Here is a 12978-nt window from a genome sequence, read left to right on the forward strand (position 1 = left end):
GGACATTAACTGGAGAGATAGGATGGCAGTAAGAGAGCTGTGGAGTGGGGTCAAGATTTTCTAAAGTAGACAAATTTGAGGTTAGATATACTTGAGTATATACACACATTAGAAAACAGTTGCTTGAGGTACCTATCATGCAGTGTTGAGAAAAGAACCTAGCCTTTTACTACCTTCTTCGGGACAATTCCCAATAATGGCCACCAAGTGGTGGTGTTGACCTGGGGAAAGCAACAAATAGTATGTAAATGCTGGGAGACCATGGTAGCAATGGGCTTTGAGTATGACTATACCTCTACACAGGTTATTTACAAGTTGGTAGTCTTTGATAATTATGGACCAATGAACTGAAATGGGATTAACTAGGGATTTGGTCAAGATGAACAAGGATTAATTAGCTCAAAGGAAAATAAGTGACAAAATAGCCTGAATGAAGTCTCTTCATTATCTTGGAATTGGTCAGTACTTCAGTCCTTTGGTATCAATTGTCATATTCGACTCCATTTCCCCCCCCCCCTTAGGTTCACTTTACTATTAATTCAATGAACCAAATGTACCACCACTTATGACAAGTAGTGGAAGTAAGCTTGTTGCTTTTACATATGTAATACCAAAACTTTTAAAAAGTTTAAACAGCTATTAAAATTTGAATTTCCTATTTTTGTGGGGTTGCCATTTACCAATTCTTACTTCTGTAGGAAGCTTACTATTTGAGATTTTTAGGTACTTCCTCCCTCCCAGACCAAATGGCTTAATGACACCACTTATGAACCAATACTTGATTACCTTCTACTAGGTGTTCAGAGCAGTAATAAAACTTTGTCCTTCATTCTCAGAAACATCATATCAGAGACAGGACATGCAACTAAATTGGAGGCCTGTGCAAAGTCAGTCTCATTTTCTTCTCTGGAGGCATCTGGGACCACTATCTTGGCCTTTTAAAATTAAGGTTTTTAACAGGTCTGTTTGACTTAAGGGAACACCCATTCAGTGATTTAAATACAGCTAAGAAATGAGGCAGAGAATGACCTCTTTATCTGAATTAGCCAAATAAAAGCAGCAATCAGATCTAGTCATCTCAATGTTTCCTCATTTCAAACATATCTGTAGAAACCACTTTTACATAACGAAGAAAAAAAAAAGGGGGAGTCCTCAAATACAGCTCAAAGATTACTAATATATGGCATACATGAAAATAAATACAACTCAGTTATTTAAAATGGACATCACATTTATATGGCACATTACCAGACTGTTGATTCCACAGATTATTTTCCAGAGACCTTTAACTACATTGCAAATTCCAAACTTGAACTATACAGTGTATAGTTAAGTCTTCTAATATTTTATTCCATTAACAAAACAAGAAAGCCCCCCCCCCTTATAAAAATCATGGGTGAACATAATGAATTCATGAAGGAGGCAAGTATATTTATCAAGTATTATGGACATAGGTTCAGCTGGCACACAATGTGATATATAATATACATTTCACAGAACCTTCTACTAAACCAAAATTGACTTAATTTGATGAATATTTAACAGGCACCTACTATGTATGTTCATACCACTATGGAGAATACAAAAGCAAGGTCCCTGTCCTCAGAGTTTATTATTTAATAGCTTAAACTTTTGGGTCCAGTTCTTTTGGCTATCCTGCTTCAACACAGTGCAACTGTATTAATTCACTTGACAAAAACATAGGGGCTATTAATGTCTTCATTACAATAACTAGGTAGAGAGGAACTGCATTTCTAGATGTTAGAAATCATGACACAACCCTCCTCCCCCCTCAATCACATCCATCTCAATTGCACATACTTCCAATTTATTACACTGTTCAAATTAACTCTCCTTTTCCTCATTCGTTAGAATAGTCTATCAGAAGAAGAAAAGGAAGATTTGTGGCTTCTTATTTTTTAAGGCATGAGCCATAAAACAGATATAAAAGCAAGAGTCATTCAAAGATATTAATTTTCACAACAGTACAATATGACAGCTTTTAATTAACAAGGAACCAAATTGTTTTCACTGATGATATACAATTCAGCTATATACTATACTTACTTATTCCAAGGATTTTATAGTAAAGGAAGAATGGTCATGGAATGTGCCATTATGCTTTTAAGGAGAAGGGGAAGTAAGCTCAAGATGGTATTTAATGCTTTTTCCTTCAGTGCTCAGCTGATTAACTTCCAATGTCACACAATAAAATTTAACTATTCTTCTTGGAAAGAACTACTTGCTGAAGGAGGAATTCCGTTTGAGAAAGTTTATATATTAAAAAAAAAAAAAAGTGCTTGTAACTTGGGTCTTGTTTAAACTTGGGAGCATAACTGCTCACAAAAAGTGTTAATAAGCTTTTTATTGTTAAGCTGCAACATACATGGTTTAATACAACAAAAACATTTTAAATCAAGTGAAAAGTAATAAACTGAACAATAAACACTCAAAACAAAATATTTTCCATTGGAAATGTGTTAGGATGAATAAAGGGCTTAGTTACCATCTTACTGCAATTTTCTTATGTGTTACTAGCCTACAGACATGTTTTCTGTAATCATGCAGATGTGAATGGAACTTTGAATGATTAAATAAATGAAAAGTCCGTTTACTGCAGAGACTCATTTCACAAGGTAGCCAATTTGGCTTAGAGAACAAAGCTATTCAAGAAATACTCCATGTGTTTTTGCTCATTTTAGAAACCATGAACCTTAAGCTGCTCCTCCTTGACAATGCCAACCTGTAAAACAAAACACATTTTAGCAAGCTGTTTTTAGGGGGGGGACACGATCCCTCCCCAAAATAGTCAATATAAAAGAATGTCCTTTAGTTGGAATACTTGGTAAAACACTTATCTGGAGAACTCAACATACAATTTTTGTATTTTGTCTAAATGTGTGCTTATTCCATTTAATTTAAACAGTAATAACAGAACCATATTCTATCAAGTAATCAAATTTCTGGCAGTAAAATCTTTTGAAAAATTGTAACGAAATATTTGCCAAAAAGTGTTAACAATTATAAAATTTTTTACATTTCAATTGAAAACAAGTAAGACCTTCAGACACATCTATAACTAATAATGTTAGGCCATTTTAATGATGAATTGGACATCTATCCTTCTAATAACTACTCAGTAACTGACTCACTTGATGTGCATTGTTTTTATGAAATTAATTGTTGATATATACAATGACTACCTAAATATTGCTCTATTTCATCTGCAGTCACTCACCTCCAAGAGAAACTGGCAAATGTTCTTTCTCTGGTCACCTTGAAGCTGGATAACCTCACCGTATTCAGGATGTTCGATCACAGTACCATTACAAGCAAATTTCTGGAAATATACATCCATATCATAACAAATGAGCCACAAGCAATTACACCTTTTAAAATCACTAAATGAAAAGATTTCACCATAACAGTATAAGTATTGTAGTTTTACATTAAATGAGAACATATTAAAATGGCCATTTATAAATGTTGGCACATTAATACAAAAGTTAATCAAAACAAAATACTTATATTAAAAACTAAAGGGTTAATTTTCACATAAAATATACACGTAAGGAGTTGAGTGCTTCTCCCTCATTTTTTTAAACCTTTCAACTTTCTGGAGACTGAGCATTACACTCACTAATATTTCCTTTTCTTTTTAAATTTGAGAGTAAACTATTGCACACAATTTAAGGTTTGAGCACAAAACTTGGAATCCAGTTATTTGGCTTCTTTGTCTTTTCTATTAATAATAATATCTATACCTTTTTGAAAGCTTTCACAAGTTTCTTTTTGTCATAATCATCTGCAATTCCCTGAACAGTAGTCAGTGTCTTTCTGCCGTTTCGTTGTTGGATTCTTATATGAATGTAATCCTCAGTCCCTGCCGGGAGTAAGTCGTCACCCTTAGTTGCATCAGCAAAGGGGTCTGTGGACACAATACCAAATAAGAGAAGTAAAATTACCATATAGGAAGCAGTCGAAAATCTAAAGGAGTAAAAAAAAAATTATTTTCTAGCTGTTGGTGAACCATTCTTGCCTTATCATAAGCTTTCCCCTCCCCCCCAAGTAATTGTGCTTCAAGGACCCCATCATCACCTTCAAGAGACACAGGGCAGTTGAAATTGACGCTTAAATAAAAATGGTTATAATCAATTATATATAAAATCTCTCGAAAATGTAAAAGGCAACCAAAATGTTCTCCTTTTTTCATTTCCAGATTTTAAATGTTTTTCTCTCAACTGGGATCGGAGAAATCTTGGATCACTTACGTTTCTATTACTCATTAAAAACAAACATATCCCGAGCACCCCAACACCTCCAGGTCAGGGTTTTAGCCACCCTTAACTCGATGCTCTCACCAAAAGTGGGTCCCTGTACCCACCTCCCCCAGCGCCCCCGGGGCAATACTCCTGGACCCCCTACTCTCTCACTTCCCCCAGTGCCCACGGAGGCCCCCGCAGCTGGGGGTGCCCGAACTGCACCCACAGCGACCCGGGCCCCGGGTGGAAGAGATCCCTGCCCAAGGTCACCGGGGGCCGAGGCCCCGCACGTTTGGAACCCAGACCCCAAGTCCGAGGGTGGGAGCAGGCTGGGGTGGACAAAGGCGGGAGCTGGGATGGAAGGGCAGCTCGAGGGGCCCGGGAGATACGGTTGGTGGGGGAGGGGAGGGAGCGGCGATGGGGGGAGGGTGATGGGATGCCTGGCTGGGGAGGGGGCTCGGGGCTAGAGCGGGGGTCCGGGCCGGGGTCCGCTCGCCGTCGGCCATTTTCTGGGAGCAGACAAAAGCCCGGGGGCGCCGCAGGAGTGGGGAGACGAGCGGCCCGGAGGGGTAGGGGATAACGGGTGGCCTTGGAGCTCCAGGCCGATACTTACCGAAAGATTGGAGGTTCTGGATAGTGGACATGCGATATTAGTGAGAGGCCGGTGAGGGGATAAAATGCCTGCGGGGCGCGCCCGGGAGGACCCTGTGTCAGGAGGCTGTGGGAGCGAGGAAGGGAGATAAATAAAGGAGAAGAGGCTGCGGGGGCGGGGAGCGAAGCGGAGGCGGGCGGAGGGCGGCGACGGAGGCAGCGGAGCAGCGGCGGCGGCGGGAGGCGGCGAAGGCAGCAGGGGTAAGAAGCGAAGGAGACGCGAAAGAGGAGGCGGCGCTGCGGCTTCTCCCACAAAATGGCCGAACGCGACTATTTAGGCACGCTCTCCGCCCATTCCACGTGACTGTCTCCGCGCTATGTCTCTTGGGACTTGTAGTTTTCTCCTGGCGTGACGAGTGGCAAGGAGCGCCCCCTGGAGCAGAGTAGGAGACCACAAATCCCGACAAGCACTGCGTTCCTCCGCCCTCCCTCCCCCCCGTTCCCCGCCCCCGCCCACCCTTTGGCTCCTTAGCGGGGGCTTGGAAAGTTGCTTCTAGCTCCTCACTGGAAGAATTCGTTCAGGGGAGGGCGAGACCCCACCCCCCTCCCACCTTTCTCCCCTCCCACGCACACACTGGAAAGAGCCGGGGGTCGTAATTTCAGAGCCTCAGAGACCTTCAAAAATCATTTTAAAGAAGAGGAAACTGAGGCGGAAGGAAGTGAAGTGACCCGGCCAAAGTCATGCAGAGAAGGAACGTTCACGTTCACGTTCAAACTCCGGTTCTCTGACCGCAGAATCCTTTTCACATTAATTCAATAATTCACTCAGGTGCATTATTAAGCGCCTACTACGTGCCAGACGAGTTGTACTAAACACGTCGTCAATCAACCCGCAGTTATTAAATAATTAACTAAGTGCCAAGGACATGCGAAGTCTGGACCACGCTAAGAAAGGCTTTTAAACTTTGGTTATTGGAGTTCTCCTGGAATTTTCCTTCACTCTTATCAGCCTTTACTTCCTATTACTCTTATCCATGGAAATGGCCTTTTAAACCCCTTGGGGCTAGGATCTGCTGAATTTGAATTCGGGTCTTGTTGGCTCCAAGCCCAGAGCTCTATTCACTGGGCTACTTGGCTCCCTACAGTCTGGGCTTGTTTCGAATTTTTTTCAGTCTTGTTCAATTCTCTGTGACCTCATTTGGGGTCTGAGCAAAGACACTGGAGTGTTTGCCATTTTCTTCTCCAGCTCATTTACAGATGGGGAAACTGAGGCACACAGGGTTCGGTGACTTGCCCAGGCTAGTAAATGTCTCTGGCTGGATTTGAACTCAGGAAAATGCATCTTCTGGACTCCAAGGCAGACCAGGAGACCTTCCAAATGATTAAGTGACTTTCATAGCATTTTACAGATTCGAGGGGCTTTCACATTCCTACAGGGTTGACAGTCGGGGTATTAGTATGCTGACATTGCAGATGAAGAATGAGAGATTTTTAGGCAATTTATTCAAGGATTTTTTCATATGCAATTCCTTTTTATATATTGAAATGTTGATGTGGGTTCATAATACTAATTTTAAAAAAGTACTCGTTCCCCTTTTCCATTTTCCATTTGTGGGTGGACTTTCCCATCAGAATATAATCTCCTTGAAGGCAGGGATTGCTTTAAGTGTCTTTGTATCCCCAGTGCTTAGTATTGTGCCTGGCAACAGCAACAATAACACCTTGGTAAAGCTTCATAGCTTCTGTGTGCATGTGTATGTCTATGTCTCGATGATGTATACATGTATGTATACATGTGTATGTCTATGTCTCGATGATATATACATGTAGAGGGCGTAACTTTGGAGAAGTATACTTAAAACAAGCCTACCTGAACAAAGTGTTAATTAACTCAGTGAAATTGATGAGATGATTGTTCTCTAGATCACATATATACTTAGGACTTAGCAGGTTCTCTAAGTTCACACATAATCAGTCTGTAGTAATGATGTAATTACAATAAGGTAAAATAATCACCAACAAGGACTGGAAGAGAGACATTCTATCTTTGACCAGCTTCATGGTGGCTCTCATGGCTCCTGCACTAAGATCAAGACTGGGTCAGAATAAAGAATCTAGACTATTCTTGACCATTCTTGTGGTGTCTATCCTAGCTGAGACCAATGCCCTTCCGGAAGACTCCAGAAAGCTAGCACGAACACTACACACACACACTCACACACACACCACACACACACACCCATATCCCTACTTCTAAATACACAAAATATATACCCTTACCCTAACTTATACACATATATAAATTACATACATATATATACATATATAAATACATAACAATTTTTATATATGAAGTATTCCATATATAGTTTTAATTTCATATATAGTTGTATATTCCATATAATAGTTTTAAACTATTAAACTATTACAACTATTTAAAACTAATAAATAGTTTTAAACTATTAAAATAAACTTAAATTTTATTTAAATTAAAAATTTTAAACATATGCACACTTTTGGCAGTTTTATCCACACAGGGCAATTCTTGGTATGTTTACATCTCAGCCACATTCTTTGGAGGCATAGAGAGCATCAATGATTTTCTCATTATCACACAGCTTGCATGAGTCAGTGACAAGCCTTGAAATCAGGTCTTCCTGACTCCAAGATTGGCCTTTTATCCAGTATCCTAGCTGCTCCTAAGTGCAGAAATAGATATGGAGAAGGAAAGCAAGAGTCAGAGAAATAGTCTGTGGATAATGCCAGAGACTGGAAGAAAAGACAGATTTTAAACAATGGAGGGACCGAAGGACAGCATGCTTAGAGACCCATGTAGGTTAGTGTGTGACAGGGATATTGTTTTGTGATGTTGCTATGAGGCAAATCCAGAAAAGCTTAAAACTACAAGCTTGCATAACTAAAATCTCTTGAAGCAAAACACTAGATTGAGGTATGGCCAGCTGATGGAAGATTTTCTTGTCTATAGGCGTATATTTTTTTGGTCTGTTCTTTCCATTTCCCATAGTAAATGTTCCTGAATAGAAATTCCCTAGCGTGGGTGAAATTTCATCATGGTAAAAATTCACTTGGGTGAAATGTAATAGAATTTTGCAATGATGAGAAAAGTCAGAATGTATGCATCCTATTTCATGGAATTTGCTTCTAATGGAAATGTCCAGGAAAGATGCCAAGGTCTTTGGCTATAAAATCCTTTTGCAGTTACCAGATTTACTATCTGCCTTTATGTAAAAAAGGCCAGTGTTCTGAAGGGCAAGGTGTATGGAGGCAAGAGATCTGACCTATTTCTCCCACCTACTTTTGTGTTGCAATCTGGATAGTCGTGCATATTCTTTATTTTTCTCTTTTCTGCTCCTCCTTGACTCAACTGAGGAATTAAAAAAAATCCTTATAACAAAAGCACAGTCAAGCCAAATATCCATGTGGGCCATGTACAAAAAATGTATGTCTCCTCCTGCCTTTTAAATCTATCACGTCTTGGGCATCTTTATTCCTATGGAAGTATGCTATGTCAATGCATAACCAAAACATCCATTTTCTCCATTAAAAAAGTTATTTTCATTAGAAAGTCAGATTAAGGTTGTAGGAAGAAATGATACCCTTGAAATGAGGAGATACCTGATTTCAATTCCCATCTCTGAAGTTAATCAATGTTGACACCACAGAAAGAGGGAACTTAATTTCATAGAGCCTCAATTTCCCTCAAATGTTAACATCCAATGTTTAGGAGAGGCTCAAATAAAATAATACAAATACAGCATGGTGCCAATTTAACAACATAATATATGTATATCAGAAATGATCATTTGGTACAATCATTCAATATAGACTTGGGTTTTTGGACTAGACTCATGATTTCATTGGTTTAGGGTTTAGGGAGCTCTTTGGGAAGAACGATGGGCTCCTGCTCTGTAATTTGTTGTCTTAAAGAGTTACCTGAAGCATGGTGAGATTCAGTGACCTGTTCATGGTCACAATCATCATGTATCAGAGGCGAGACTTGAACCTAACCTTATCTGGCTATGGGGCCAACCTTGTATCCGTTACATCATACAGCTTTGATATAGAATGCTCCCTTTAAAATAGGTTGCCTTAATCCCACAGTCCCTTAAGTGGATGTAATTCTAAATGGAGCATGATGAAATAAACTATAGAAAGTGTGCCTTGGGGTTTTGAATGTTAGAGTGTAATAGAACTACATTAAGAATATTTATGGAATATGCTGAGAACATGTTACTGATGAAACAGTTCTTTATATGGCAAAAAGTAAGAAAATAATAACCCTCACTGCCGTTCCAGATATCTCTTGTTTCTCAGTGTATCTATGGAACACTCCAACATGAGTTTGTATCTTTGCAGAATTTCTTCTTTAAAGGCCTGTTATAACTGCTCTGTTTAAAATAAAGTGATTTTTAAATGGGAGTACTTAGCCCACAAAGGGTTTTTTTGTTTTGTTTTGTTTTGTTTTGTTTTGTTTGTTTGTTTGTTTGTTTTGTTTTGTTATGTTTTTTTTCGGGTGATGTCAGATCTGTAAACTGATCTTATCTTTGGAGAGAAGACTCCCTTGGCCCCTCCCGGACACTTCACCTCAACTATCAAGTTGCTTGATCCATAGAATGAACCAATTCCTTGGAACCAGAATTTCCTTTGACTGCTAATGTTCACATCTCCCCTGTTGCCATAAAACTGTTTGGGCACTCCTTGGGAGGAATGAAAAAAGTGGGTGATATATTGTTTCCTATTCTGAGATAGGGAAAATTATCCTGCCATTTGCTTTGTTTCTGGTAACCTGCTCTCTCCTCTTTCATGGTAACACTGGCACAACCAGTATGATTCCATAACTACATGTTCCCATTCCTTACATTTGCTGTCTAATCTCTCTTAGATACATGGCACAGAATGCTGGGCTTGGAGTCAGGGAGATTCATCTTCCCAAGTTCAAATCTATATTCAGACACTAGTTGTTTGCTCTTGGACAAGTCACTTAACAGTTTTCCTCAGTTTCCTCATCTGTAAAATGAGTTGGAGAAGGAAATGGCAATAACTCCAGTATCTTTGTGCAGAAAGGCTTAAAGGGGTTATGAAGAGTGGGACACAACAGGACCAAAAAAAAAAAAAAAAAAAAAAAAAAAAAAAAAAAAAAAAAGACTGAATAATATCAACTCTCCTATTAGAAATACTCCTTTAAGATCGAAAGTGGGGATATGTCCTTTCAATTTGTACTAGAAAGAGCCTTGGGCAAAGCTAATTACAATAAAAATGTGATTTGCCTAATTGGGTGGTACTAAAAGATATTTAATAAAATGGGCTCCAAAGCTTGCTTGCAGGTGCTTACTTTCTCTCTCCCTCCCTCTCTGTGTCCCTTTCTCTCTGTCTGTCTCTCCCTTTCTCTATCTCTCTGTCTCTCTCCCTTTTTATATGTCTCTATATCTCTGTTTCTCTATGTGTGTCTCTGTCTCTCTCTCCCTTTGCATATATATATATGTGTGTGTGTGTGTGTGTGTATGTCTGTGTTTCTCTTGTATCTATGTATGCCTCTGTCTCTCTGTGTGTGTCTCTGTCTCTCCCTTTGCATATATATATATATATATATACATATACATATATATATGTATATATACATATATATATGTCTCTCTTGTATGTCTCTTTCTCTGTATCGTCTCTGGGTATTTCGGTATCTCTGTCTGTCTCCGTCTCTCCTTTCCTTCTCCCTCCCTCCTCCTCCTTCCCCTCCGGATGTATATATAGGGACATAGCGAGGTTTTGCACTGAACAGACAATCCAGCAAAGCTCAGGGGATTATGGCTTGTAGCTACATAGAATAAGGATGAAGATGTAGTCCGGAAAGGTGGTGAAGGCTGCCTTCTTTGAGCTTTTGATCTGGATCCATTTGCACACCGAGGGAGGGGGGGGGGCTCCTCAGACCCCCAGCTTCCACCAGGAGGTGTTTTTCTAGGGCCTCGGGATCCTTATCGGGTTTGAAGGAAGAATTAAAGGGAATTTTCCGTCCGGATCAGAAAGTTGTCCAGGCTATATTTCACATCAGCCCCGGGCACTATTAGACAAGAACACCTCCGCCTTCTTCCAGAACGCCACGGGCCGGATTTGGTATTCTAGCTCCTAGACCTTGAATATGAATGAAAAGAACTGGGGCTCTTCCAGATGGGGAGACTGGTTACTCAGACCCAGCCGAGGAGCCCCGCTGCATCCTCGAAGCCCAGCAGATGGCAGACGAGAGCGGCTATCATGAGATGACATAATGCCCAGGGAAGAAGATGTGTCCATGGAGACGGGCACCTGGGAGCTCAGCAGAGGATACTGACATCAGCCCGGGATGGATCAGTTGTCCCAGTCCATGTGGGGTTTGGCAGACTTTTCTCCCTTGCCTTCCTTCTCACGACTGAACACTTGGGGACCCAAACTATGTGTTCTCCCCCCTCCATAAATTAGCTCCATGGATTCGAATGCAAATTTCGCTAATCTTTGCGGCCGGCAGATAATGCCCATGTGCCCCGTGCATGTGCCCTAATTATGTCTGCTCGTGGCTGTCTGCTAACCTGTGAGAGGCTGTGTGATATGGAGGGGAACTTTTTGTCACTTTGTTATTCTGTTTGATTAAATGCCTTTTTATTTTGAAGTTATTGAGCTCCTGGTTGGCTGAAAAATGTAAATACATCCATCAGTATGTGCAGAAGAGCCATTGGTTTTGAATTGATGCTGTAGCTTTTCTAAGGGCCATGTGAAGTTATCTCAAAGAATATGTGTATATACATGTTAACCAGAACAAGAATTGTTTCTGCTTGTTTTTCCTTTCTTAAGATTCTATGTCTATCACACTTTATTATTTGATCAAAAGTTTCCATTGGAAAAATTTGGACAAGCTGGATTCCCTAGAATGAAGTGCCAAATTTATGAAACTTGACTGTGAAATATAAACACAGTTTCCCTTATTAATTAATGGTCATTAATGAACAAAAACAAAGGAAAATTAGTTGGACCGAAAAAGCCAGAGATTTGTGTGAATGATAAATTGTTGTTTTTGTTCAGTCATTTTTCAGTCATGTCCATATCTCTGTGACTCCATTTGGGGTTATCTTGACAAAGTTAATGGAGTGGTTCCCCATTTCCTTTTCAGCTCATATTACAATTGAGGAAACTGAAGTAAACAGGGCTTTTTGCTCATTTTGGGCAGTATGGATATAAAAGTAGAGAAATAATCTCTTCTTCCAGCTTTGAGGAAAGATTATGAAGAAAAGAATGTTCTTGTGGGTTCTGCCTTGTGCAGCCCAAGATTAGAAGCCTTTATCATTTCACTGGGGTAAAATTAGTAATAATGATATCTTCTCCACCCGACAAAAGCAGAAAAAAAATTAAAAGGGTCAATTCTTTTTAATGTCAAGAACAGAACAGAAGGGGGTCAGTTTTGAAACAAAGTTGAATTTATTATATACTTAAATCAATACACTACATAATCAAGATTCACAATCACATATTCCTCTTTTTTCTCTTCTTGATTTTTAGAAATGTTCGCGTTTGTTGATGTTGGCAAGTTCAGAATAGCAGACATTTAATAAAAATTGTGAAATAAATTAGTTCAATGTTCTTTTGTGTTTTTCCTCTCCTACTCCCTCTCCCCACCCAATAGATTGATTTTCTCAACTCTCCAGCGCAATTCCTAGCACGCAGTAGTATTTGATTGGGGGAGGAATTTAACCAGGACTTACATTTGCACAACAATTTGAAGTTTGCACTTTCCCCCACAGCCACCTATCAGCCTCTCAGTGATTGCCATTCTGATTTCCTCTAATCTCCTTTTCTAATCCATTGAGGAAACTCCCTCAAGGAGATACAAGCTTTCATCAACAAATGAATAGGGCATTCCACACAAAAATTCCTGGAGGGAGGTGCTATTATAATAATTTACATTTACATTTGAAGAAACTGAAGCAAATGAAAGTTAATGACTTTCTCCCTGTCAAACTGTTGGGAGATGTCTGAGGTGGAATTTGAACTCAAGTCTTTCTGACTCCTGAGTCCTATATCTTGCTGTCTACAATTTGATGAAACCTATAGATCTCTTCTCAGAAGTTTTAAAGAATATATG

At 39.7% G+C, this 12978-nt stretch overlaps 1 protein-coding gene across 1 annotated transcript; it reads right to left on the reverse strand.

Annotated features, from left to right (window-relative positions):
- Positions 1-1213: 1213 nt before the first annotated feature.
- On the reverse strand, positions 1214-5215 carry EIF1B (eukaryotic translation initiation factor 1B). Its single transcript, XM_074272184.1, has 4 exons — positions 4876-5215; positions 3765-3928; positions 3239-3340; positions 1214-2743 (listed from the first exon to the last, which is right to left on the reverse strand). The coding sequence occupies exons 1-4, from the start codon at positions 4904-4906 to the stop codon at positions 2699-2701; spliced, it is 342 nt and encodes a 113-aa protein (XP_074128285.1). The 5' UTR covers positions 4907-5215; the 3' UTR covers positions 1214-2698.
- Between the last annotated feature and the right edge of the window lie 7763 nt (positions 5216-12978).

This window comes from Sminthopsis crassicaudata, chromosome 5 (assembly GCF_048593235.1).
Source record: "Sminthopsis crassicaudata isolate SCR6 chromosome 5, ASM4859323v1, whole genome shotgun sequence".
In the NCBI taxonomy this organism is placed as follows: Eukaryota; Metazoa; Chordata; class Mammalia; order Dasyuromorphia; family Dasyuridae; genus Sminthopsis; species Sminthopsis crassicaudata.

Excerpts from the sequence above, each read along its gene's own strand:
- EIF1B (XM_074272184.1), bottom strand. The coding sequence starts at position 4,906 with ATGTCCACTATCCAGAACCTCCAATCTTTCG. Across the intron at positions 3,929-4,875 it reads CCAGAACCTCCAATCTTTCG|ACCCCTTTGCTGATGCAACT; the intron begins GTAAGTATCGGC and ends TTGTGTCCACAG. Across the intron at positions 2,744-3,238 it reads TTTGCCAGTTTCTCTTGGAG|GTTGGCATTGTCAAGGAGGA; the intron begins GTGAGTGACTGC and ends TTTGTTTTACAG.